Source organism: Polistes canadensis, unplaced genomic scaffold (assembly GCF_001313835.1).
Source record: "Polistes canadensis isolate GaletaPanama2010 unplaced genomic scaffold, ASM131383v1 scaffold_6, whole genome shotgun sequence".
Taxonomy (NCBI): Eukaryota; Metazoa; Arthropoda; class Insecta; order Hymenoptera; family Vespidae; genus Polistes; species Polistes canadensis.
The window spans coordinates 826561-853561 of NW_014569553.1; the positions used below are offsets into that span (position 1 = coordinate 826561).

The 27001-nt window shown below is 35.2% G+C and overlaps 1 protein-coding gene across 2 annotated transcripts; it reads left to right on the top strand.

The window, feature by feature from the left end:
* Positions 1-515: 515 nt before the first annotated feature.
* LOC106789019 (histone-lysine N-methyltransferase 2C-like) lies at positions 516-27001 on the top strand. 2 transcript variants are annotated; one of them, XM_014752818.1, is made up of 34 exons: positions 516-685; positions 1994-2178; positions 2264-2462; positions 2545-2730; positions 2809-3277; positions 3355-3472; positions 3634-4562; positions 4676-6419; positions 6518-6679; positions 6760-6886; positions 6981-7195; positions 7290-7414; positions 8185-8943; positions 10877-11012; positions 11086-11189; positions 11287-11962; positions 12043-12219; positions 12307-12519; positions 12616-12897; positions 12985-13530; positions 13610-13812; positions 14388-14540; positions 15372-15732; positions 15805-15992; positions 16069-22660; positions 22936-23376; positions 23458-23731; positions 23851-24077; positions 24192-24409; positions 24495-24872; positions 24962-25312; positions 25396-26361; positions 26478-26660; positions 26793-27001. In XM_014752818.1, exons 2-34 carry the CDS (start codon positions 2028-2030, stop codon positions 26883-26885), a joined length of 17946 nt encoding a protein of 5981 aa, XP_014608304.1. In that variant the 5' UTR covers positions 516-685; positions 1994-2027; the 3' UTR covers positions 26886-27001. The 2 variants fall into 2 exon arrangements, with proteins under 2 accessions (XP_014608304.1, XP_014608311.1); XM_014752825.1 differs by having other exon boundaries at positions 2560-2730; positions 8185-8427; positions 13634-13812.

The window sequence follows — 27001 nt, forward strand, 5'->3', positions numbered from 1 at the left end:
ATCGCTTTCTCTACCATTAACTTATTTCGAAAGAGTATATCTTTCTCATTTTTTTTGTCGATAATTAAAAATATGACGACATTGAATTGAACGAAGAGGAAGCGTGCAAAAGTTTTCCCCAACTATTGATATATATCTCAAATCCCGAGATATGAATACGAACGGATGTGCTCAAGGATGCAAAAAAAAGAAAAGTATAAAATAATTTGCACAAGTGAAATAACTTACTAACAATCAATAATAATGTCTGGAACATATGAGAAATGATTATTTTCGTAAATCTTACTCGATAGATTTAATAAGAAATCATCAAAAAATGTTCCAAGATTCGATCGAAGATTATTTTTTACTGGGTTAAAAATCATCTCTACACGAATATACTCTACAAGTATAATAAGTATATGTATACATACATATGCGTATATTTCAAGTTTGTGCCGCCAAGAGGGCGCCACTTTGCACATGGTATAACGGGTGGATAGTCTATTTCCGTTAGAACATCCGGACTCCGTGGGTTTAGTCTTTCGGAGTATCGTGCATTCTTCCGTTTGATCAGCTTCTGACATTTTTTTCTGTTGCTACAAGATGTTTACTTGCATTGACCGTGCGTATTTAGATGAAGATCCGTATAATTCCACATGTAAAATCGGCATGAATCTGACAAGGAGGGAACAATAACTGGAAGGTATGTGAGACGCTAATTTGGAATACGAGCGTCCGTGGTGTGTTTATAGCCTGCAAACCCTGACATAGCAATGGCGTACTGTAGCATTTAAGACCGTGCCAACTAAATCATCCTCGGCTTTCTTAGCGAGGAAATTTAACGAGAACTCGATTAATCTCTAATCGAATTGGATTACCGGCACGATTTAGGACGTCTTCTTCGTTAACCCTATTATTATAGTGATACTTTCTGCAATGAAAACTGTGATTTACGCGGTGCAGTGTCTCGGTTTTTCCCCACTGGCGGTATGACCGCCGATTTCCGAGCGGCGGCACGCCATCCTTTCGTGGCAGAGGTCTAAGTTGTTCAGAGAAATCGAGGATGTGAGTTAACACGAAATCGCGCCTGTTTTATATTTCCATTTTATTCTATTATTCTTTCGTTTCATTCGCGCCTCTCTCCTCTCTCTCACCTTCTCTCTCTCACCTTCTCTCTCTCTCTCTCTCTCTCTCTCTCTCTCCCCTTCCCTCCTCCCTCTTTCTCTCTCTCTCTCTCTCTCTTCCTCTTTTTATTTCTTTCAGTCTTTCTTTCTTTCTCTTTCTCTTTCTCTTTCTCTTTCTCCTTCTCTCTTTCTTTACCTTTAAGTTTTTCATTAATAAATTTATTTCTCAATTTACTTTCTTCTCGATCAAAAAGATTATTATGCAAATATTTAAATCATGGTTAACACGTAAAATACGAGTATATACGTTCACGAAGTACGCGTATGTATATATAGATATACTCATATATATACAAGTACATATATATATATATACATATATATATATATGCATCTGCTCTTAAGCAATTTAGAATTTATCGAGATATCATTATTTATCGTATTTTAATTATTTAAGAAATAAATTTCCATAAAAAAATTATTAAGCAAATTTTAAACGAAGAAGCAAAGTGACTCAGGATTTTGGTTTGCCTTGTCTACATGTTCAAAGGTTGTTGTTTGATTTATTTGTTTTCTAGATTAATCTTATGCTGAGAGATTTCTGCATCTATGGATTGTTATTGTTAAAATTTAGAAAGAGTGCGTAAACTTTATATTTTGCTTAAATATAATAGAACGTTTTATCGATGTGAGCTAATTATTTTTATTATTAATTTATACTACATGATTTAAGTAATATGTTATTTGATTGGATATATAAAGTTAGATGATATGATTATGATGGTAACTTTAAAACAAGCATTCTACTTTAAGGCTACTTATATTATATTTTTATTTTTGAAGGTATTATAAATGTTTAGTAATTTTTTAATATCTAAATTCTTTAGGTATTCGTAGCACTTTGACTCCTGTAAAGGTGTCATGGACGATGAAGAGCGCTTGGAAGGAGAGGAGGAAATGGAGCTCGATGATGCCTCCGATGGTGAAGATGAAGATGAAGAGACCACAGGAATTCCTTCTTCGCCAGCAAATTCAGATCAATTGCTGGGCCCAGTTCCTTCCCTTGGTAACCGTTAGTATCCAAAAAGAAAATAAAACAAAAAACTGAATCTTGTTTTGTATACTGTATTATTGCATGTATTTCATGTGTTTGTTAGAAACAGTATATTCCATTGTAGTCAATTCCGAGGAAGCTTTTCCTGATCCGCTGCGATACCAAAAGTTTCCACTACCTGGTGGTAAACCACTAAGTATAAGGCGTGGTCCTGGTAGACCAAGAAAAGAACGTCCATATGGTATCCCTCGTGGTGGAGGCGCTCGAAGATCTTTTGGTAGAGGTACAACAAGGGGTAAAGGGTTAGTATTTTGAAAAATATTTTTAGTTTTTCATTTGAAATAATATTTTCTTTTTAATTGATAAAATTAATATTTGATAAAGATTCTTGGTTTTTAGGCTCGGGTATATGAGAGGTATGCCACGTAGGACAAAAAGTAAAGATGATGATACCCACTCCGAGTCTCCGAGTCCTCTTCGCATTGGTGAAGACACACCTGATGGAGAAGGATTAAATATAGAAAGATCTATGCCTGCCCCGGAAGAACCACCGTATTTTCCAGAACAATGGTAATTTTACTTGTAATTTTTTACATATGATAATTAATAATTAAAATAACATATACTTATAAACAATGATATTATTAGGCCAGGAAAAGTTTGTGCTCTATGCAATTTGGGCGAACGAAGTCAGTTGGGTCAAGGAGAATTATTAAGATTATCATGTCCAGAAGGTTTTACTCCTGAAAAAAATATTAATCGGGAAGAGACGACTGAACAACTAATGGATGTATCTGCCGGTGATAAAAGTCCCCGTGCAGTAGGTCCAGGTGCTGTTACTTGTCGTAGACAAAAAAGTTTGGCTAAGTGCAGAAATACTAGTCTTACCAACTTTACGGAACCAGTGGAAGAATTAACTATAGTTGGGTTTTTGGAAGAGCCAGAGATAGGAATATTATTTGAACCAACAGGGCATTATTATGTTCATCAGTCTTGTGCAACGTGGTCAAGTAATAGTCATGATCTCGCAACTGAACTCATTAGCCCTGCAATAGTGCAAGCTTCATCTCGTCGTTGTGCTTATTGTTCTCATTATGGAGCTGGAATAGCTTGTAAAGTAAGTATTTTGCAATGTTACTTCTTATATTTCAAAGAAAACAATAAGTTAAATATATATTTTGTTCAATTCAACAGGTGGCATCGTGCAATCGTTATTTTCATTTACCATGTGCTGCAGCTTCAAGTTGTTTCCAAGATACAAAAACATCATCACTTTTTTGTAGTCAACATTTGGGACAGGTTCCATTATTATGTAAGTCTATGCATAATTAAGTATATTTTATTTTAGTAAACACACATATAGATATACTTATAGACACTATATATTTTATATAATATTATATATATAATATTTTATATAATATATTATATTACATAATAGTAAGAATGACGTATTTCAATATTTTGTTGTAGTAAATGGTGGTGATGTCACTTGTATGCAGTGTTATGGAATGGGAGACGTTTCTAACCTAGTAATGTGCTCTATATGTGGACAACATTATCACGGTAGTTGCGTTGGTTTAGCCCTGTTACCTGGAGTACGTGCTGGTTGGCAATGCTTATCCTGCCGTGTATGTCAGGTTTGTCGTCAACCTGAAGATGTTTCAAAAATAATGTTATGTGAGAGATGTGATAAAGCGTATCATCCTGGTTGTTTACGACCAATTGTAACATCAATACCTAAATATGGGTGGAAGTGTAAATGTTGTAGAGTGTGTACAGATTGTGGCTCGCGTACACCTGGTGCAGGACTATCGTCACGTTGGCATTCTCACTACACTGTTTGTGACTCGTGTTACCAACAAAGGAACAAGGGTTTCTCTTGTCCACTTTGCAGAAAAGCATATCGAGCAGCTGCATATAGAGAAATGGTACAGTGCAGCGTGTGTAAAAAATTCGTTCATGGTACCTGTGATTCAGAGGCTGACCCAACAACTTATCAGCATCGCAAAGAAACTAAACCTGACTATGAATATGTTTGCCTTCAATGTAAAAGTGCGGCTATTGTAAAAAGAAAAGACAATGTTGATGATTATACAGGTGACTTTAGTCTCAGCGGATCGCAAGAAAGCTTTTACGGAGATGGGGATTCATCTGAGGTTGATTATCAAGGAAGTTCCGAAGAAGCATTATTTTCTATTGGACTTGGAAAAGGAAAACCTTTTTGTGCATCTAAAATCGCTAAAAAGAGATTAGGCTTGGGAGGAGCCTTGATAGGTAGACCAAAAGGTGTAGGCAAACTTGGTTATCAAAAACGTCAAAAAATGAATGAATTTGGTAGAAAAAGAGGTCCTAAAGCTAAGATGAGAGGTATTTTTGGAGTACCAGGGGTAGGATTGCAGGTAAACCAATTTTTCTTTTTTTCTCTTTTTTTCGTTTTTATAAATATTAAAATATGTAACAAAGTGATATGTATACGTTCGTTCTCATGTACATTTTTCTTTTTTAATTTCAGAGACCAAGTTCAGATTCTTTTTCAAAAGAAGATGAACCAGGTGTAGAAAATAGATTAGTATTATGCTCTGCAAAAGATAAATTTGTTTTAACTCAAGATATTTGTGTTATGTGCGGTGCGATAGGAACTGATCAGGAAGGATGTTTAATTGCTTGTGCACAATGTGGACAATGTTATCATCCTTACTGTGCTAATGTTAAAGTTACTAAAGTAATATTGCAAAAAGGTTGGCGGTGCCTTGATTGTACAGTATGCGAAGGTTGTGGCGAAAGAAATGATGAAAGTCGTTTAATATTATGTGATGATTGTGATATCAGTTATCATATCTATTGTATGGATCCACCATTAGATTATGTGCCTCATGGAACATGGAAATGTAAGTGGTGTGCACAGTGCCAAACATGTGGTACAAATGATCCAGGATTTAACAGCAGCTGGCAAAAAAATTACACACAATGTGGTCCATGCGCATCTCATATTGCATGCATATCTTGTCAAGAAGCTTATAACGAGGGAGATCTCATAATACTGTGCATTCAGTGTGAGAGATGGTTACATTGTACATGTGATTCCATTAAATCGGAAGCAGATGCAGAAAAATGTGCCGAGGAAGGATATATTTGTATACTTTGTCGTCCAAGAGACGTACTCCCGCCACATCTTACGTGTAGCCAATCTAAGCTCCAACCAAACAAATATTCATGTTCGCCACCACCAACTGTGCGAAGTCCCGAATTATACAAACCATCTTCTCAAAATTATTTAATAGATGGTGTATATTTATCCGAGGCTGGCATGAATCACATTAAATCTTTAACGTCAGAACATCAACAACCGAGGAAAAAAAGAAGAAAAATGATTCCCGTGGTAGATAAAGATGCAGACATAATGGCCACGATAGAATCTGTTGTGGCTGGTGGTAGTTTAGACAATTCCTTAGAAGATAATGGAAAAATGGATCTAGTAGATGTTAAAGATGAACCTACTGAGATACTTAAAGAAGGTATGGTATGGAATCCACGTGGAGATCAACCTCCACCGGAAGGATTTAGTATTTATACGACTGAAAATGGCATACCAGTTTTAAGACGCAAACGCCAACGTAATTTACAAAAGCTTGGCATTGGTGGATTCATTGTCAGATTAAGAGGTAATCGTAAGGATAAAGAGGAGGAAGGAGATCCTGAAAAAATATCTGATTCATTAATGGCAGGAATGGGGGATGACAAGCCACGTAGAAAACCACAGAGACGAAAACCAAAGACAAAATTATCCGAATGTTTTCCCCTCTATATGCAAGAAGCATTCTTTGGCAAAGACCTTATGGATATTACCAAAGATAAAGATCCTGAAAATAATAATGGATCCGATGGTGAAGGTAATGTTGCTACTACTAATGCAGATACTATTCAATTGTCCCAAGATGAATTGAAAGTAATGGAACAAGTTAAAGCTAAGCAAGAAAAAGAGGAAGATAAATTGCCAATGGAACAACCAATAAAACGAGAAGAAATTATGGAAGATGATGGCAGTGATACAGAAGCACTGCATGATATATTACCTATTTCTAGTGACATACTTGATAGTGATCTTGTAAATACTATTATGAATGAACCAGACGAAGATTTAGCTAAAGCTAGTGAAGCTTTGGACGAATTAGACGATACGCAAGGAACTACTAAGGACGAATTAACAGACATTCTTAGTCCTCATTTTAATTTAGAATCAATGGTCCGAGATATTGGTATGTATTAACTGTATGGATAACAAATTTCAATTTATTAACATATGAGTAAAAGAAAGAATACAAAATAATAAACTTAATGTTTATATGTTTATTAGGTTTACCTAATATGGATAGTAAAGATATTGAAGACATATTCAAAGGAGTTCTTACAGATGAATCCCAAGAATCACAAGAATCATCAGTGTTTTCAGTTCAAGCTCAACCTCCACATCCATCATCTTCCTCGACACCTCTTGTTTCACCTTCACCACATCCTGGTAAAAATATATTTTCATCATTTATAAACCATTTTATTGATAAAAATCGAATTATTTACTAAATATTAATTATTTATAAGGTATGCAAACAACTTTACCTCTTGCAAGACCGCAAGTACCTGGTACATTACCCCCAGTTGGGCAATCTAATTTAAATTCTCCTATGAGTTTTCCACCGCCATCGCCATATCATTCGGAGTATAGCAAGTAAGTAAATTAAATTAATAAAATATATAATAAATACGTTAGGAGAAAATTTTGTAAAGTATATCTAATAATGTACGAAATGATAATTTTACAGTAGTCCACAATTTAGCCCAGCGTTCTCGGAACCACCAAGTCCTTGGGTAAATCCTGATGATGAAGGAAGTGCTCCAGTGAGTGGTGGTGCGATATCGTACAACCAAAGAAGTAATCTTAAAATGGAGACTGATGAAGGATTAGGTAATGGAGCAACAATATCTTCAGTACTTTATGCAAATATGAATCATCCAGAATGGAAAACGGAATATCCAGGTAACAGGAAAACATTTAATGTGATATTTAATTATGTAATCTGTAATCTTTCATTATGTAATACTGTAATTATATACGTTTGGTTTATTTTTAGTTTGGGCTGAAAGATGTAAACAAATTTTAAAAAAGTGGCGTGCTCTACCTAACGAAAAGAAAGCTCCTTATCTAAGTCAAGCACGAGATAACAGAGCAGCAATTCGTATGAAGAAAACACAACAGGTAAGAATAATTTCTTGGATTCCTATCGCGGTGCGAAGTTAGAAAAGAGAGCGTGACATTTTCGTGAAACGTATCCGTTTTTTTTTTTTTTTATTTTTTTTTTTTTTTTTTTTTTTTTTTTTCCATTTTACATGGTGTTTTGTGCTAACATAAAAGTTACAACTAACAAGCTTATTCTTTACATCTCATCGTAATTACATATATTAATATGTCGAATATAATTACACTATTCTGATAAAGTTAAATACGGATATATGTCACATATGCAGCATTATAATAATATCCTCAATACAATCGATATATTTATTAAAGATATAGAATATTTAAAAGAAAAAAAGATGAGATGTTGATGCCTTGTTTCATAATACAACTTACTAACATTGCAATAACTTTACATGGGTACATATTTGATATATTTTCTTTTATTGTTATTATAAATGTAATTATCTAATCCCATGTGCATTATCAAAGTGCAAGATCATAGAAATTTAATCTATTAATTATCTAACAAAACATCTAAGATATATATATATATATATATATCTTGTTTCTCGGCGATTCGGATAATTATTGGAATCAAGAATTTTCCCTTATTATAGGAGTACTTACATTGTCTATAGATCCTGCTAATAGTTCCCCCAAATATTCCTCAGTCAACCATGCAGAGTTAAAATTTCTATTATTATCCTGTATGATGTGTCTTGGAAGTATATAAACCATGAGTACTGTAACGTAAAAGTGTGTGAACGTGGCACCCCTTGAACCGACAGATATCCAAGGAAATACCAAGCACGACCCCAGTCACTGCATCAAGCGCACCTACCATCATCACCAAACCTGTCACTGCTATGACATCAGCTCAAGTTTCTCCAGTAGTAGCTATGGCCTCCAACCAAAGGCAAATTGGACTTTTGACTTCAGTGAGCAGTGAAAAGCCGCAAGAAAAGAGTGGAATGTCCGTATCTGCAACAGGAGTGGCGGTGCCATCAGCTAGCAGTAATCATCATGCGGAGGTGTGTGCGGTGCAGGGACCGCCGAAGCAGCTAACATCTATTTCCCCGAGTCCTTCGTCAACTTCCACAACCCCGTCTTCTTCACCTAGACCCAGTTCTGTCAATTCTATCAGTTCCATTAACAGCCTGGCGCACCAAGAGATTACGGGTGGCCAGGCTAGAGTAGCTCAGTCGCCAGCCACGCCTTGCACATCAGCAACTGCTTCTTCTTACTGCAACACGGGCGCCGGTGAAGGGCAGCATCAAACGTCACCATCCCAACAACGTCCTACACCTTCTCATGTTGCGATCAGTACCAGTACTGTCTCTAACAGTCTGGCTATTCCTCAGGCATCCCCCACTGCTAACGTGATGGTGGGGGCAGCTCCTGCCCGCCAATTATCCTCGGTAGACCACCAGATTAGAGTGCTCACCCCATCTGAAATCATGCGCACCCTCCCCTCCTTGAGCCAGGAGCACTACGATCCGCCACCCACTACAATTATTCACACTGTACCTGTACAGACCCCGGCTATGGTGAGCCACCTATTCTGTGCCTCTAGTGTCTTGCCTTGTGCCACGTATCTAAGACTTAGTGTTTTTTAATTTTTTTTTCTTTTTAGTTTTTTATTTTTTTTTTTTTTGTATTTTTTTTTACTTTTTATTATACACATATATATATCTATATACAATTATTGGGTTTTCTATTTTATTTTTGTCTATTTTTTACTGATCTTTTAGAACGAATATATCAATAACAGTCATACAAATTTATTTTGCAATATATATATATTTCTATACGTTCGTCGATATAATTGTGACGTACTATAGTCCTGAAATACAATATTAAATATGAACGTTGATGTAATTTCTAATTACATAAACATTAAAATATTTCAGGACAATGGTTACATTCAAATGCGATCACTTTGATGTTGCATCATTATAGCTCTTGATATGAGATTCCATTTTTTTTTCGTCGTTTAGTTGGAATGAACAAAACTTCAATATTTCATGTGCAAACAATCTGTTCCTTTTGTTTTTTGTATGGCCATGATATTACCCTTAATAATTGTAAATTGTAATATTTCAAACCTTTTTCATTTCTTCAATTTTAATTTTATTTTTTATTTCTTTTTTTTTTTCTTGTAATTTAAAATAGACTTTTCTTTTCTTTTTTTCTATCTATAATTTATATTTCAAATCATTTGGCATGTTAAAAGGCATCCATTTACGTTTCTTTTTCTTCCCTTTTCCTTAAATATCATATCGAATCCTTTTTGTCTGTGTATTCCACAACAAAAAAAGCAAAACCCAATGTATCCCTCATTATGTAGTAAAACGTTAAGCTTTTTACGAACATCGTTAAAGGGTGTTAAGTAGATATATGTTGTGATATGTTGTAGAATTGTTTGTTCGTAAAATATTTACACGTTTATTATACTAATTATTTTTACTTCCAACACTTTCAGATATTTTTACCAATTCTTTTTATTGGATGTTTATTTATTTTTTTCTTTTCTTTTTTTCTTGCATTATATGTCAAAGATTTTTTATTTTATTTTATAATTTTTGTATTTTATAATAACATGAACTAGTAATCAAGACGATTATTTAAGTAACGAGTATCATTAATACATATTTGTAACTTATATAGGTTGATATATTGCATTCTTAAAATTATTTGAGAAGTCTACTTGCATTAGTAAAAATAATTCTTAATTTTTAGTATTTGATATTTAACAAATAATGTACTTTTTCTTAAAATCTTTTTTTTTCCATTCCACAATAGATATTTCATAGCTTTATTTTAATACTGTTTTTCAATTACAAATTATTAACATTGATTTAACGCACATGTATTTTATATTTTACGAATTGATTCATAGCCGTAAACTTCATTTTATTATGCTTACTTTAATTTATTGAGATTTGTTTTCTTTTTCTTTTCTTTTTAATTTTTATAAATTTCCTGCATGAGTAAAATTTAAAAAAAAAAAAAAACAGTCTGTGGTGATGATGAGAAAGTTCATGATTGTTTTATTTGAACATAATGAATTTTCGATTTAAGTGGAGTATGAATAGTCTTATTCCTATAGATGGTGGCTGGTTGCACATGTGAAAATAAAAGGTCTTGTTAATAAATTTAATTTTAGTATCATGCCAGTATGTTTTTGTGAATGTTGTAATAAAACATTTTGGCTGATTGTCATTAATGCCTTGTATTTTATATTGCTCAAAAGATGATTTGGTTAATAGGTCATTATATCCTAGAGAATAATTTTTATTACATTACACATATTACAATAATTCCATATAAATAACAATTAACACCACCTTATTTTTCCATAAATCGAAATTCATTCAATTCAATTCAATTCAATTTATAGTTTTTGGTATTTATATAAAAAGGATATAATGATCTTTTATTATATATTTATCATATTTTTAATAAATTGTTTTTTAACAGGAACAAGAAAGACTTTCCAATAGAGACCGTTCTAGTAGAGAAGCAGAACAAGAGCGTCAATGGAAACAACTGCAAGCTCTACGTCAACAACAGGCACAATTTCAACAGCAAGTAATTCAAGAACAACGTGTACATGGTATGTAAGACTAAACGTGTTGATATATATCTGAATGTACAACATTTTATTATTATACGAATTATTTTAATAGCTATAGCCAGAGTACAAAGACAAATAAGCGAAGACAATACTTCACAATTAGGTACTGATAATTCAGCTGGATTAACAACACAACTACAAGTTTCAACATCACAGGTATATTTATATATCTATATAAATATATTTGAATATTCGAATACTTTTGCGTATTTATAGTATTTCATCGATATTTTTATACATGATATTTTTTTAGGAGAATAATCATTTAGGACCACTTGCTTCCCCATCTCCTGGATCACGTGGTACCTTTGCAACACCTCCAGTTAAAGTAACAAGAGGGGTAGCTCCACCAAGTCCTCATCAAGGTATGCCGCGTTTACCAACTCAGCCTTGTGCAACGGTTACACGTCCAGTTGGAACCGTGGTTAGACCAGGCATGCCAAATAACTTCACACAACCGCCTTCTCCCTTCTCACCCCAAGCTCCTCAATCTCCTCATGATTTTCCACAGTCTCCAGCTTCCTCTCAATCTCAAGATCATTTTCAACGGTTCGATACGAACGAGGCTTTCTCTCAGGCTTCCCAAACAGCTAGGTCACAAATATCTGGTAAACCTTCGTATTCTACGTCACCAAGAAATGAAGTTTTCTCGCAGCCGCCAGGTACACCAAGACCAATGTTTAATCCACCTACACCGCGACCCACTACTCATGTATACGCTCCATCTCGTACTCCTGATCCCTATAGTAATCAACCACCAACACCATCACCTGTTCCAAACTACCCCTCGCCAAGATCAGAATCTCGGCAAGAGCCACAACAGCAAGAAGTATTTAATCAACAACCAGAAGTTAATAGACAGTTGCGCGATCTTCTCCAAAGACAACAGTTTAAGAAAATTGATTCTGTCAATGCTTCTTGGAATCCAGGTAGATCATAATACAAATTCGTTATATACGTTTTAAATCTTTAATATAAGCTTAATCATCTGTTGTTTTTTTCTTAAAAGATGGACAAAATCCTGACGGAAATCAACAACAATTCGAAACAGGTCATGTACAACTTCAACAACATTCTCAATCCAATAATAATACTGGGGAAGGTACATTTAGGCATCCTCTTCCACCAAGTGTCGTAAGACCACGAATGCCACTTCAACCAAATATTTTAATAAGAAATCCAATTGGTATGATTTATACGTTCTTTTAGAAATTCATTTTATTACGATATAAATATTTACTATATAATTAATTATATATATATATACACTTAGGAATAACTTCGAGGCTCCCTGTTACGGGAAATATGGATGCGAGACTTCAACCCATAGATTCTCGTACTAGAATGTTACTGCAACGATCGCAAGTAAATGCAAGTATTTCGCAACAGCATTTTCAAGGTACGCAACCCTTACAAACTCGGATGCAAACTGTTAGAAATACATTATCGGAATCTTATGATGTACTCCAGCAACAAAGATTTCCAGGTATTTTTTTTTATCTCTCTCTCCCTCGTTTATATTATATTTTTTATTTTATATTTAAAGAACACAAATATATATTAATTTTAATAAACTATGTAGAACCAAATCAAGGACAAACTCTTGGTCAACGTATGATACGGCCAGGCCAAGATAATTTAACTCAGGGAATGCGTATGTTAGGAGCACAAACATTGGTTAGACCTAACCTTATGCAAACAACTGTTAATGAAACTACTAGCACTCCAGAACCATCAGAAATTCCAGATAATGTAACTGCCGAACTTGAGAAATTGGAACAAGAAGAAGGAGCACCAATGGTCGAGGTCGAGGGCGTGAGTGCAATATTAGGTGATTTGGGCGATGATGATGATGAACTCCTTGGTAAGTAAAAATTAATGTGAACGTATAAATTATTTAATTGAATAAAATACATTCACGTAACATTTATAAATTTTATTTTTTTAACAGCTGAAATGGGTGCAGATTTTAATATTTTGGAATACGCAGACCCCGAATTAAACAATATAACTGGAGGTGACAAAACTAATATTCTTGATTTGGAATTGGAACAAGTTGAAGTAGAAACGAAAGAGGAAAAACAGAAAAAGGAATCGAAGGAAGAAGAACACAAATCGGAAGATTTGGCTGGAACAGGTAGAGTACTGACTGGTATTAGTGACAAATGTACAGGAAGCACTGTGCAAACATCGACTGATGCAACTGCAGTACCAACACAAGTACAACCGATGGCTCCTTTGAGTGCAACTCCGCAAGTACCTCAACAACAATCGGCTATTTTACCGCAAACACATTCTCCGGCTGTTGCTATACAACAACAAATGCATCAGCATTTACAACATGCAGCGGCAATCGGACGACCTATGCCACCAGGAACTCGACTGTTATCTCCCGATGGTGCTGTTGGCGTTGTCACATCGACCAATACAGTTACCGTCAGCTATCCTTCGACATTTCCTGGACATCCTCAAAGAATACCACAAACGCATATACAAGGTAATACGATCTTACTTTTAATATTCTCGTACACAATTGATCTTATTTCTATTCTTGATTTCTATCCTTATAAAAAAAGACAATTTTATTAAATTGCTTATAGTTGCCCAACAACAGCAACGTATTGGTATGAGGGTTGCTGGAGTCCAAAATGTTGCTGGTCGAGTCGTAACAGTTAATCATATGATAGGACCACGTTTGCCACTTGCGCCTCCACCACCACCACCGCCTCCACCGCCACCTTACCCAGGACCTCCTCCACCATATCCTGGTCCTATACAGGTTTGTATAAATAACATATCTCTAATGTTTCCTAATTCTGCATCGCTTTCATATCCAGTATCTAATTACATTTAACACCCTTCTAACTGCAAAAAAAGAAAGGAAAAGAAATTGACCTCATTCGAATTCATCGTATACTTGATATTAACGTATTTTTTATGTATTGTCTTTTATCTTCTTATTTTTTTTTTTTATTTTACTTTACTCTCTTTAATATTAAAATTTATTATTTTTTATTTCTATTAAGTTTTATAGGCTCAGTATTATGCAAATTATTTCAAGTCTCAATAAATGAAGTAACAGTTTGCATTGATTTAGAAGCTACGGAACGAAAATATATAATAAAGATTTTAATATTATGTCGCGATAATAGAGTAGATTTAATCGTACGTTAAAGCAAAAACCACGAGAAGGGATTAAAAATACATTTGTTGTATTACGCATAAAAAAGAAATTAAAGTTTGCTGTCAAAGTAGGTGTAGCCAAGCGATTTATTTAATCTAAAAAGTATTGGCTGGTAAAATGGTGTTTTGGCCTGGGTGTTTGCAATGCATTTGGTGTTGGTGCATGTCTAGATGGGGCTGTGCCCAGGTGGGCGGGGTTTGACGCGGCCCCCAGTTCATATAGGGCACGCAATGCCAGTGGCTGGTCCACCAATGGCCCCAGTGGTTCATTCTGGTGCACCTGCAATGGCACCTCACCCTCATCGACGACCCTTGCTTCTGCAGGTGAGCAAGACTTGAGGCATTTTTTCAACTCGGCACAATTAGTTAAAAAATCACCTGCAATAGTAAAAAGAAAATGAGGATGTATTACACAAGATTATTGCATATTACATAATAATAACAATCATAATAATAATAACAATATAATAACATAATATAATATTAATCATTTAAATTAAATTCTAAAGATAATCAATATGAGTTGCCATTTTTCGAAACATTTTGTAAATATACATGTGTTTCATTAATAAAAGATGTTATTATTTTTTATTTAACCATATATTTTTACGCTTGACAAATCTCATTACTAGTTATATTTTTAATGTTAAGATTGTGCAATGTATTTTGTGTATGCATGTACTTTTAAATGGATTAATTTTTATGTAAAAGATTTACATATGAAATATATTTATTAAATATTTTTCTTTATTTTTTTTTCTTCATTTAAAAAATTATAATTAGCTTTCTTTTACGTTTTATTGCCTTTTAAAAATCATTCGGGATTAAATATATTTTTACAAATGCTTATATATATATATATATATATAATTTATTAGTAATATTTTCGCATGTCTATGTTTTATTCCGAATTACATACTTAAATGCTATGTAATGTGATATAGCTATGTCATAGTTTATTAGAAATGCATTTCATAATAAATATAAAAAGATATATTAATACTAGATGGAAAAATTGTCTTTGTTGATCTTATTATTTTTCTTTCTTTTTTTTTTTTAATTTGTTTGTTTGTTTCAATTGAATATCTAAGAAAAATGCATTTGCTTAAATGAAATGATTCCACATAAATAGAAAGTGACCTTAACTGTTAGCAGTCATGTTCGCAGGAGCAACCATTGTTATTAGAGGACCTTTTGGAACAAGAAAAAAGAGAGCAAGAAAAGCAACAGCAACAACAGCAGCAACAACAAGTTGATAACACACCTTCTAGTGCAAGTCTTTTAAGCGAAAGTGACTTTGAGAGATTGAGAGCAGACGTTTTAAGCTCTGCTCCATTAGCATCCCCTCCTCAAGGAATGGTACCAGTACCTGGAGGGATTCCTGTTATTAGACCACCATGTACACCAAGACCACCATCTGCACCTGGAAAAAATTGGCCACAAGCAGTTCCAGACGCGGCAAAAATTGCAGTTCAAGTACCCAGACAACCAATCTCTACGCAAACAACACCTGAACGTCAGTAGTCAATTATTTATAATTGTATACACGTTATTTAAATTTATTTATTTTTTTGTTTTTTTATTACAGCAAGGGTAGCTACATTCCATTTACCTCAATTACAAGTACCACCAGTTCCACCAGATAACATAGTAAATGAGCAAGATCGTCAAATTCAAATTCAATATGAACAGTGGTTAACCCATCAACAACAATTATTAACCTCACAACAAAAGTTTTACGAAACTGAGGTCCAAAAGCTGCGCAAAGTAAGAAAAGTAAGCAGAATAAATCTTAGTGACATTTTATATACAAATAGTACTATGTTTCCTTAATGTTTTATGTTTCACGCAGTCTCTTAATAGCAAACAACGACAACTTCGGAAATCTGGAAATGAATTAACAGAATCTGATGCTCAGGAACTTCAAAGAATTTCGATTGAACAAGCAGCATTACAAAAACAATTAGATTCTAGTAGAAAACAATCGAGACAACATGGAATGTTGATACAAGAATATAATACTAAACAGCAACAAAAACAATCTCAGTCACAGAATAGTGAACCGTGTTCACCTCTAATGTCTCCTTCCCAACATTCACCAATGCATAGTCCGGCTGCAATAGTTTCTCAAAGTCCAGGTCCTGGAAGTGTTTCTGCAAATATGATACAACATTCACCAGCTACATCAATGGTACAACATAGTCCTAATCCACCATTATTGCAACACAGTCCTGGTAATCCACAAACAGCAAATCCAGGAACGATGTCTCCTCACAATATGCAACCATCTCCAAGGATCGGAACGCCTCATTCGCAAGGCGAGGAGAGTCCTTTCAGCCCAGGTGCTATGTCATCTCCAGGCATCTGTGGCCCCACAGCTACTAGAATGACTTCGCCACAACATCGTGCTGTAATAACAGGACGACATGTTACGAGTCCAGGTTCTTTCACAGCTGAAGCACGGAACTCTCAGCAAATAATTGCAGAACAAGGAGCTAGATTGCATGCACTCACTCAAAGATTCGTTCGTCCACCAGTAATAGGAGAACCTGGGCAAAGACCAAGAATGCAAATACAAGGAGGAATAGTATATAGTCAGCGTTCTCCGCTTGGAAGTCCTCAACCCAATCAGCAATCATTAACTCAACAGCATCAACAAATGCTACAACGACAACAAATTTTGCAGCAACAACAACAACAACAACAACAACAGCAGCAGCAGCAACAGCATGATGTAAATAATGTTACTCAAGATAATCAGAATGCTATAAGCCGTAATTTACAAATGGTACAACAGAGGCAACAAATATTACAACAGCAACAAAGACAACAATTTTTACAAATGCAGCAACAGCAACAACAACAGCATGGAGCTACTATGCAAAAACCTCCAAATTCTCCCATGGTATCTCAACCTGCAAATTCGCCAAGTCCTCAACTTCATCAACAGATATCTCAAAATTATGGACAACCACCGAGTTCACCAATGCCACGTAGTCCTATGGTACAACAAACGATGGGTTCGCCTATGCTTCAACAACAATTAAGTCAAACTTCTCAGCCTCCCAGTCCAATGAATACAAGAATGCATACACATCCTCCCACGTCTCCGATGGTTGCTCAATGTCAACCACCTAGCCCTATGGCTCGTAATCATCCATCCACGTCACCGATGTTACAGCATCAACTTAATAATTCGCATCATCCACCACCACCACCACCATCGCAAACACCAAATTCTCCAATGCCTCGTAGTCCGATGGTTGGTGGCTCTCCAATGCAAATGCAAAGACGACAATCTACTGGTAATAGTCCAGCGATGCCTGATAGACCGCAAAGTGTTGAAAATCCTGGAACACCAAGAACTCCACATACTCCTCATACACCGCATCCAGTTTATGCCTCTCAAAATTCAGGTAACACTGTAATGTCGAATGATCAACAGCAACAACAACAACAACAACAACAGCAGCAGCAGCAGCAACAACTTTCTCAACATCAGCAACAACAACAACTTTCTCAACATCAACATCAACAACCAGAACAGACATCTGTAGATCATACAAATAGAGGAGGTGGAAACCCACATAATCCAATAAATTCATTACCATTCATACCTAACTTTGGAAGGTACGGGTTTTTTAAACTTGGTCTAAGAGGTGGCTCTCCAATGTGGTCAAAACCAGAAACTAGTAAGGGTAAAACTGCAGAATCTCATCTGTTGAATATGGATGAAAAACCTAATACATCAGCAGTACATAGAAAAACAGGTATACCGCCGTCAAAAATTAATTCTTTAGTTTGTGCAGATTATAATGATTTCGACGATGATTCACATACACCACCTCAAACGCCACCGACATCTACAGAATTAAAACAGACGTCGTCGTTACCTGACAATGGTCCATTGCAATTAGGAAGCCCAAGTGATAAACTTGAACCTATTCCTGATACTATAGATTATGATGATGATAAGACAATAGTTAACACCGAGGTAACTCTAAGTTCAACGGCTCAACGAGACAATGATGACATTACTGTTATAGAACAATTTGGAGATTCAGAATTAGTTGATGTTATGTCAGGTGCACTTGATGGTGACATGCAGGAAGAGTATGTACTTTTTGAACCTGGCGTGGTTGTGGATTTATCTGCTGACAGTAACGACTCTCTCTGTCATGCACTTGTTAATGACGGTAGTCAAGGACATGATTTGGTACAAATTTTGGAAATTGAAAATCCAGAATCTCAAACTGATGAACCTATATTAAGTGACGAAGATCTTGCGCCTTCGCATACGAGAAATAAAAAAGGTTTAAGATTGGACATTGTAAGAACACTTGATTCTGGAAAAAGATTATTGGCGGTAACAGATACACCAGAGTCCCCTGACCAAGATGAACTTCGCGTAGATCCATCACCTGGACCATATATGGATCACTCACCAGATCAAGATCTTATGGTATCCTTGGATAGTGAATCAGAGGTTGTTATTATTGATCCTAGTACAAAATCACCTGAAGATAATTTCTTTAAAGAATCTTGCGAGGAAGAGAACGATAAAGTAGATCCTACAACTAATTTAGATGTATCTAAAGAAAATCTTATGAAAGAATCTTCAAACGAGGATCAACCAGAATCTCAAAAGGAAACGAAACAAACAAAAAGTCCTACGGCATTCACATTTCCAGAAAGTGTAACGTACAGTCAAATTCCTCCTTCGAGTTTACATCAGACAAATATTGATTTACCAGTTAGCTGTCTATCAACAATTATGTTTACAACATGTACAACAACTGAAAAAAATACAGCAACAGTAACGACAACAGTAATAACATCGGATACAATTGCTAAATCATCTACGACATTTCCGACTGTATGCGTGACAAAGGAACAAATAACAAGTTCACCGAGTTCTCAAAGACAAACAACTTTATCATCGAATATGACAACTATTGTAGCTGATGCTAAAATAGCAGCTAAACTTAATCAAGCAGTTTTAGAAAATATAACCGTTACTTCACAGCAATCTAAGTCTGAATCTAATACACTAAGAACAATTACTGTAAACGATACAATTGTATCAACTACGTACATTATAAAGGAAAAAATTTCAATTTCAACACCTACCACGCAGCTTGAATGTAACAGTTTTGTGCAAAATATGAACGTAAATACAACAGAAGCAACAAGTAATCCTACAAAATTACTATTAAGTGTTCAACCTACATCTGTTACTTTATCAAAACCAAAAATGTCAATACTTGATCTACCTAAAAAAAATATTGTCGTAGTTACATCAAAAGATGATAAAATAGAATATACTAGAGATACTGGAAAAGGAAAAAATGAAAGAGACGAAACGGATCATACAGAAAAAAATCAAGAAAAAGATAATTTCACCTCTAAAGTAGATATTCATTCAACTGCAGTTCCAGATACAATAATTTCAGATGATAAAAAGAATGATCCATTAAATACAACTGATGAATTAGAAAGTATGTTAGAAGCTATTCATAATCCTGCTGAAAATAATATGACAGGGAAAAAGAATGCACATCCGGATGAAAAATCAAATGTCTCTACATTGAAAAGAATGTCACCTGTTGCCGATGATTTGTCTCTTGTAAATATTCTAGAAAATGATACTGAACCAGCTGTTGATAATGACAATAAACAAGATAGCACAGACACGGAAGTAGTCAAAGTAGACAAAACTAAGGAGGCAGTAAAGCAACCTACTACTACTACTACTACTACTACTACTGTTACTACTACTTCTACTACCATCACTACTACTACTACTACTACTGAAGCAAGCAGTACAGATACCAGCACTAATCAAATTATAAATGATATCAATCAAGAAGAACATAAAGAGAATAAAGACAATGTATCTTGTATAGAAATGGAATCTAACAAACCATATTTAGAGCATTGTCTTAATGAAGAAAGAACTTTAATGGAAGAGTCTTCTGATGATATATTAGACATGCTTCATAATATAATATCTTCTAAACCAGAGATGGCAAATACCGATATTCTCCATGAAGACAGATCTAGAAAATCAAGTCTTATATATCAATTACCAACGCCACTGGATACGTTACCTCTTAATATTTTACAAGACTCATTACTGGATTTAGAGCAAGAAAATTTAGAAAATGAAAATCTTTTATCTTCGGAAAATAAAATGTCGCCTAAACCTCAAAAAGCAAGTCCATCACCTACAGGATCTGTGTCTAAGAAAAGTCCACCGCATCATACTCTCCCGTTAGTTGTGAGCACAGTAGCTCAATTACAAAAATGTACAACTACAGTACCTCATCTTTCTCCTTTATCAAAGCCTACAGAGCTTACATCAAACGTGGCTAATGTATCGCATCAATTGAGAACATTACTTTCTTCTTTACAGACAAATCATTCTCAAAATTGTACCACCAGTCAACCTACGATCGTTACCATGGTGTCCTCGGTAATTTCAGCACCGAAAGTTGGAACAATCTTATCCACAAGTACATCTTCTCCGAATTCTGTTAATAATACACAACCTAATTCGAATCTTCGTTTGCAGACATGCATGACACCGTCTCCTCATGCGAATACGAATACGAATAAAGCAGATATTGAAACTACCACTACTACTTACACTTCACAGGGTAAAGAAAGTACAAACTCTACAGTCAGTGTTATTTCAAGTCATTGCAAAGTAACAACTTCTGAACAATTTCTACGAGTAACTTCAAGTGGAATTCAATCGCAACCAACAAATTGTTTTACATTGCAAACTTCTTCTGTAGCAACTTCTAGACAACCAACTAATACTGGAATATCTATTACCTCAAACGCAATGTTAAATGCTATGTTATCTAATACAAATTCAACGATCGCTGGAAATAGGGCAAACACTGTTCCTACACAGGTCAGTAACTTATTAAGTTCAGCTGTACCATCGCCAACTGTACAAAGAACACAAAATTTGCAAGCAACCTCAAATAGTTCATCTATACCTTCTCGCATTGCTGCTAATTCTACCTCGACAGCTATAAGTACATCTATGCAATGTATAAGAACTATTGTACCACCTACAGTAACGTCTAGTACAAGCAACGTTAACGTTACTACCAGTATATTACAATCTACATTGTCTCAAACTCCAACACTTTTACAAGCTCAGCATAGTTCTGGGCAAACTCCATATAAGACTGCAGCTCTTTTACCTATTGACAATAAAAATAATGAATTGGAAGGATTAGGTCAGAGTTCTGCTGTGAAAAAAGAACAAGACGAGACAAGTTCTAAACTGCAAATGGGTAATGAAAAACCTGCTACAACAAGAAACGAATTAGAAACTGGTAAAGGTAATTTGACAACAAATTCTCATAGAATGGAGGAATCTCAAAATGTATTATTAAAACAATTGTTACAAAATACGGTATGTTCAACATTACCACCAGTACCAGTTAGTACTTCACAAGGAGCAACTCTGTCTTCGGTACCATCATTGGAAGCACAATTAGCAACGCCAGTTACACCTACTTTGTCTTATCGAATACCACCGATGGTAAATGAAACACCAACTATCAAATCTCCTGCTAGCAAACAAGTTCTTGCAAGAGAGACTTCATTTTTATCGCATGCGGTTAGTCCTCTTAAAGTTCAAAGTCCACCAACAAAGGAAGAACCACCAAAGCCGCCGCCACCGCCACCCCCACCACCACCACCACCATTAGCAACATCTACACCAACCCTGACCCAACAAAGACCCATTGATATAATGGTAAAGCAACAAACGACAAACCAGACATCAAAAACTGCGTCTACTACTACACAAGCAAATCAACAACTTACACTTACTCCAGCTGTGAAACAAGTAGCACCAGTAACGACAAAAAATTGTGAAGTATTATCTTCATTACAACAGGATTCTAATACTAACCAACCTCAGATAAAAACATCTAATGACCCTGCTATCACGAGTACTGCTCAAGTGCAACAGCAACGTGCACCCACTCCTATGATAGTTTCGAGAATGATTTCACAAACAAAGCTTGTATCTACGACTGTACCTGTAAAAATGACGCAGGCTATGTCACAAGCTTCAAATAACGTCACACAACAAGTCCCAACTGTTACACCGCCTCAAGCTTTACAATCTCAACCTCTATTGCCAGTAACTCAAAAAACTATAGCTGCATCACAACAACCTACACATATTAGTCCAGTACAGCCATCAGTGCCTCATACAGTGCCCCATTCTATGGGTCACCAATCACAGATGTCACAGGGTGCAAATGCACAACATTCAGTGCCTTTAGTAGAAGTCAAAAAGGAAATTCTCGATGAAGTTCTGTCCAGTGGTACACCTACCCAGCTAACCGATACCAAAGACTTTCTTACTGCCAAAGAGGAGCTTATGGATGGTTCTATGGATGATAAAACTGGTACATTATTTATCCAGGGTCCAGCCGAATAACATGTACAAGTGAGTCGCATGGTGATTCCTTATGAAAAAAATAAGAAAACCTTTTTTCGTTCGAGACTTCCTTTTCCGATAAAATCAAATTTGAAAATCCGTTTTTTTTTTTAAATTCAATTTTCGGTAGTATATGATTCGCCATGCGACGTATTTTTAACATGTTATTCCAATGTATCATCGAAGTATTACTAATCAGTCTTATTAATGAGTAAGGTATATAAATGATTTGTATTTTTGTAGATCTCAAAAAGTTAAGAAGACGTCAGTATCAGCAGAAACGTAAACAGAGTCAAGGCAAGGACGCATTAACGGTACCTCAAAAGAAACGATGTAAAAAAGTATCGCGGTTAGACGAAGATTATGACACGTTCATCGATAATTTTATGATTCAATTACGGCAACTTTCACCAATGGCAGTGTTGGAACCTTTATTAGGGAGCAATTATGGTGTTTGTCCTATTTTTGGTTCAGGGGATTTGTCCAAAATTGTAAGCCAAAAGGATTACAATACTAGAACTGGAGATCTAATTGGTTCATATGGTTCTGCTAATTTACCTGGTGTCTCTGATCATTATAATACTCAACCTTTTGGCGAATTAGAACCATTACCACCTCAGCAGCCTGTTTCTACACAGAGAGGATTTTATGATCAGGAATTTCCACCCCTAAAACTTGATGACGGTATGTATAACACATACAGGTACAATAATCAAAAAATAACATCTTTAAATTCTTCTTATCTAATGAAAATAATTATTTCAGTTGACGAAAAGAAAGAAAATTCTTTGGTAACAAATCGTGATATTGATTCTCCCGATACGATAATAAGTTCATCATCTCCAGAATGTGTGATACCAGAATTTGTCCCTCACTTCCCAGGATTAAGATTAATTGAAGAAGAATCAGATGAAGAATCTGATTGGTTGAAAAGAGTATCACCTGTCATACCTTTAATTTCTCCTATACCAATTAGACTTAAACCTACCCATATAAGAGATACAACCAAACAAGATAAAGAAAATTTAGGAATTCCAAGGTATGCTTCGCGCGCGATTAATTTTATTAATTATTAAATCTTAACTTTAATTATCTCTCTTACCCTCTTTTCTTTCGTTTTTATATATTTTTATACTACATTTATTTCTTATACTACAGGCTTGGAAAATCTCCACCAACACCATTGAGAGAGAACGGAAATGTTACTGTTACCTTGACTTTAAATAGTCAAGCTGCAGATGATATAATGGGTGTACTTAAAGATTTGGCGAGTATATTAAACATAGCTCCTCCAACTGGTTACCAGATAGTAGAACGTACCACTACTCCTCCTAGTCAAAAATTAGGACTTTACAGAACTAAGGGAAAAGATGGCAAAGAAGGAGGTAACTAAACAATTTGATAATTTTATTTATCATTATCAATATCCTATTAACTAATTTGTATGACATAATTGGATCTGCATAGAAAAGAAATAAATTAAATTTTGTTTTTTATAGCACCAGTTGACATACAGACTATTTTGAATGGTGCTGCCAAATTCTGTCGTCATTGCGATGTTGTGATATTAAATAGCTTAATAAGAAAAAAAGTATCAGATTTACCATTTTTGAGTAAGGAAGAAGCAGAACCCGGCGACGAATTGTGTTTTTGTTCAGCAGGATGTTACATGCAGTTTGCTCTAATGCATAGAACACCTACGAGTACCCAAGAAAAAGTAAGTTCATATTTGGGAGAAACATTTATCTTTGGAATACATATTAAATTTACATTATTAACACTTTTACTTTTATTTTTAACAGGCTGCGACGATAGTAGACCATTTATGTCCAAAGGTAGATCCCAAGGTAATAGAAAATGATTTTAAGAAAATGCAGGAGAAAAAATTTTCACTCAAGCAATCTATAGACCACGTGGAAAGTATTGAAGTTGAGTCTGAAAATAAATCGGAAATTAGAATAAAAATTGAGAATGAATTCGAAATACACGATAACAGGGAAGATTTGACAGAGGAAAAGCGACCAAAGAAACATGCTGCTCTCGAAGAACTGTCTAATGAAATGAACGAACCACCCCCACCTGCAAAAGTATGGAGAGGTCTTAGATATAAGACTTGGACAATGGGTGCAATACAACCTCCAACTAAACATAAGAAGTCTACTGATAAAGAGATTACTGACGTATGTTTATTTGACATACATACATATACATATTTTATTTTATTATTGTAAAAGAATTAAAATATAAAATATGAAAATTCTATTCATAGATGCTTTTCCGCATGGGTGTGACTGTGGTACCAGCGAAAGCAGAAGACAGCCGCCGATGCATGTTTTGCCAAAGTCAAGGAGACGGTACTGCCGATGGACCAGCTCGATTACTTAATTTCGACGTTGACAAATGGGTGCATTTAAATTGTGCGTTGTGGTCGGATGATGTATATGAAACAGTAAACGGTGCATTGATGAACTTAGACCCTGCTTTACAACATAGTCTTGTACTTAATTGTATCGTTTGCGAAAAACCGGGAGCCACAGTGAAATGTTTTAAAACACGTTGTACGAATCATTATCATCTTGGTTGCGCTGTCAAAGACGGTTGTGTATTTTATAAGAACAAAGTAAGTTATCTACATTTTATACTATGGAATGTTAACTCCTCATTAAACGTCAAACGCTAAACGTTTACTAATAAAAATTTCAGAGCACCTTCTGCTCGCAGCACGTACAGAAAAATGAGAAGGATAACGAGTTGACAACGTTATCCGTATTTAGAAGAGTTTATGTAAATCGTGACGAAAATAGACAAGTGGCAGCGGTGATGCATCACTCTGAACACAATCATCTACTCAGAGTGGGTAGTTTAATTTTCTTAAGCGTTGGACAATTGCTTCCACACCAACTTGCTAATTTCCACACACCTAATTACATCTATCCGGTCGGTTACAAAATCGTACGATTTTATTGGAGCATGAGAAGGCCCAATAAACGTTGTCGATATGTCTGTTCTATCCATGACGTGTCAGGACGACCTGAGTTCAGAGTATTAGTACAAGAACCATTGCAAGAAGATGTTGAATTACGTGACGCTACGCCACGAGCCGTTTGGAATCGAATCCTCGAACCTCTTGCTGAACTTCGTAGATCGACCAACAGTGTCCAATTATTTCCACGTTACGTTTCTGGCGAAGATCTTTTCGGGCTTACGGAACCAGCAGTAGTACGAGTCCTTGAAAGTTTACCTGGCATTGAGACCCTAACAGATTATAGATTTAAATATGGACGCAATCCTTTATTAGAATTACCTTTAGCTATTAATCCAACTGGTAGTGCAAGGACCGAAGCCCGATTAAGAAATCAGCTACCTTGGAAACGACCTCACACTCAACGTACTGGCTCTTCCGCTCGTGCTAATTTTGTACCAACTGCTACGGTAGCTGGTGAAGTTGCTTGTCCATATTCGAAACAGTTTGTTCATTCTAAAAGCTCCCAATATAAGAAGATGAAACAGGAGTGGCGAAATAACGTTTACTTAGCACGTTCCAAGATTCAAGGCCTTGGTTTGTATGCTGCACGTGATCTTGAGAAACATACGATGGTCATCGAATATATAGGGGAAATTATACGAACCGAATTAGCTGAAACTAGAGAAAAGCAATACGAGGCTAGGGTAAGTAGAATTTAACTCTATATATACATTCTTTTTTTTTTTTATTATTATCATTAATATTTTCATGTCATATTAATCATTTAAATATCTTCTTATTTCTTTTTTTAATATTTTAGAATCGTGGTATTTATATGTTTCGATTAGACGAAGAAAGAGTAGTTGATGCAACTCTCTGTGGTGGGCTTGCACGGTATATTAATCATTCTTGTAATCCTAATTGTGTCGCTGAAATTGTTGAAGTCGAGCGTGATCTCAGAATTATAATATTTGCAAAGCGAAGAATCTCACGTGGAGAAGAGGTATAATATCTCCATTATAAATACATTTTTTCCTTTGAAAACTTGTCTTTACAAAAATTCCCCTAAGAATTGAAACTGACATTAATTAATATCGCATTGCATAACGAAATATATTTTCAATTTCTTTCACAGCTGGCATACGATTATAAATTTGACATCGAAGATGACCAGCACAAGATAGCATGCGCGTGTGGTGCACCTAACTGCCGCAAGTGGATGAATTAAAAGGATCCACTGTTGTTATTGTTACTACGTTATTGGGTAGGTTTTACATGAATGATAAAAATGATATATCTATATATATATCTATATATATTTTATATATATATATAGAAATATAT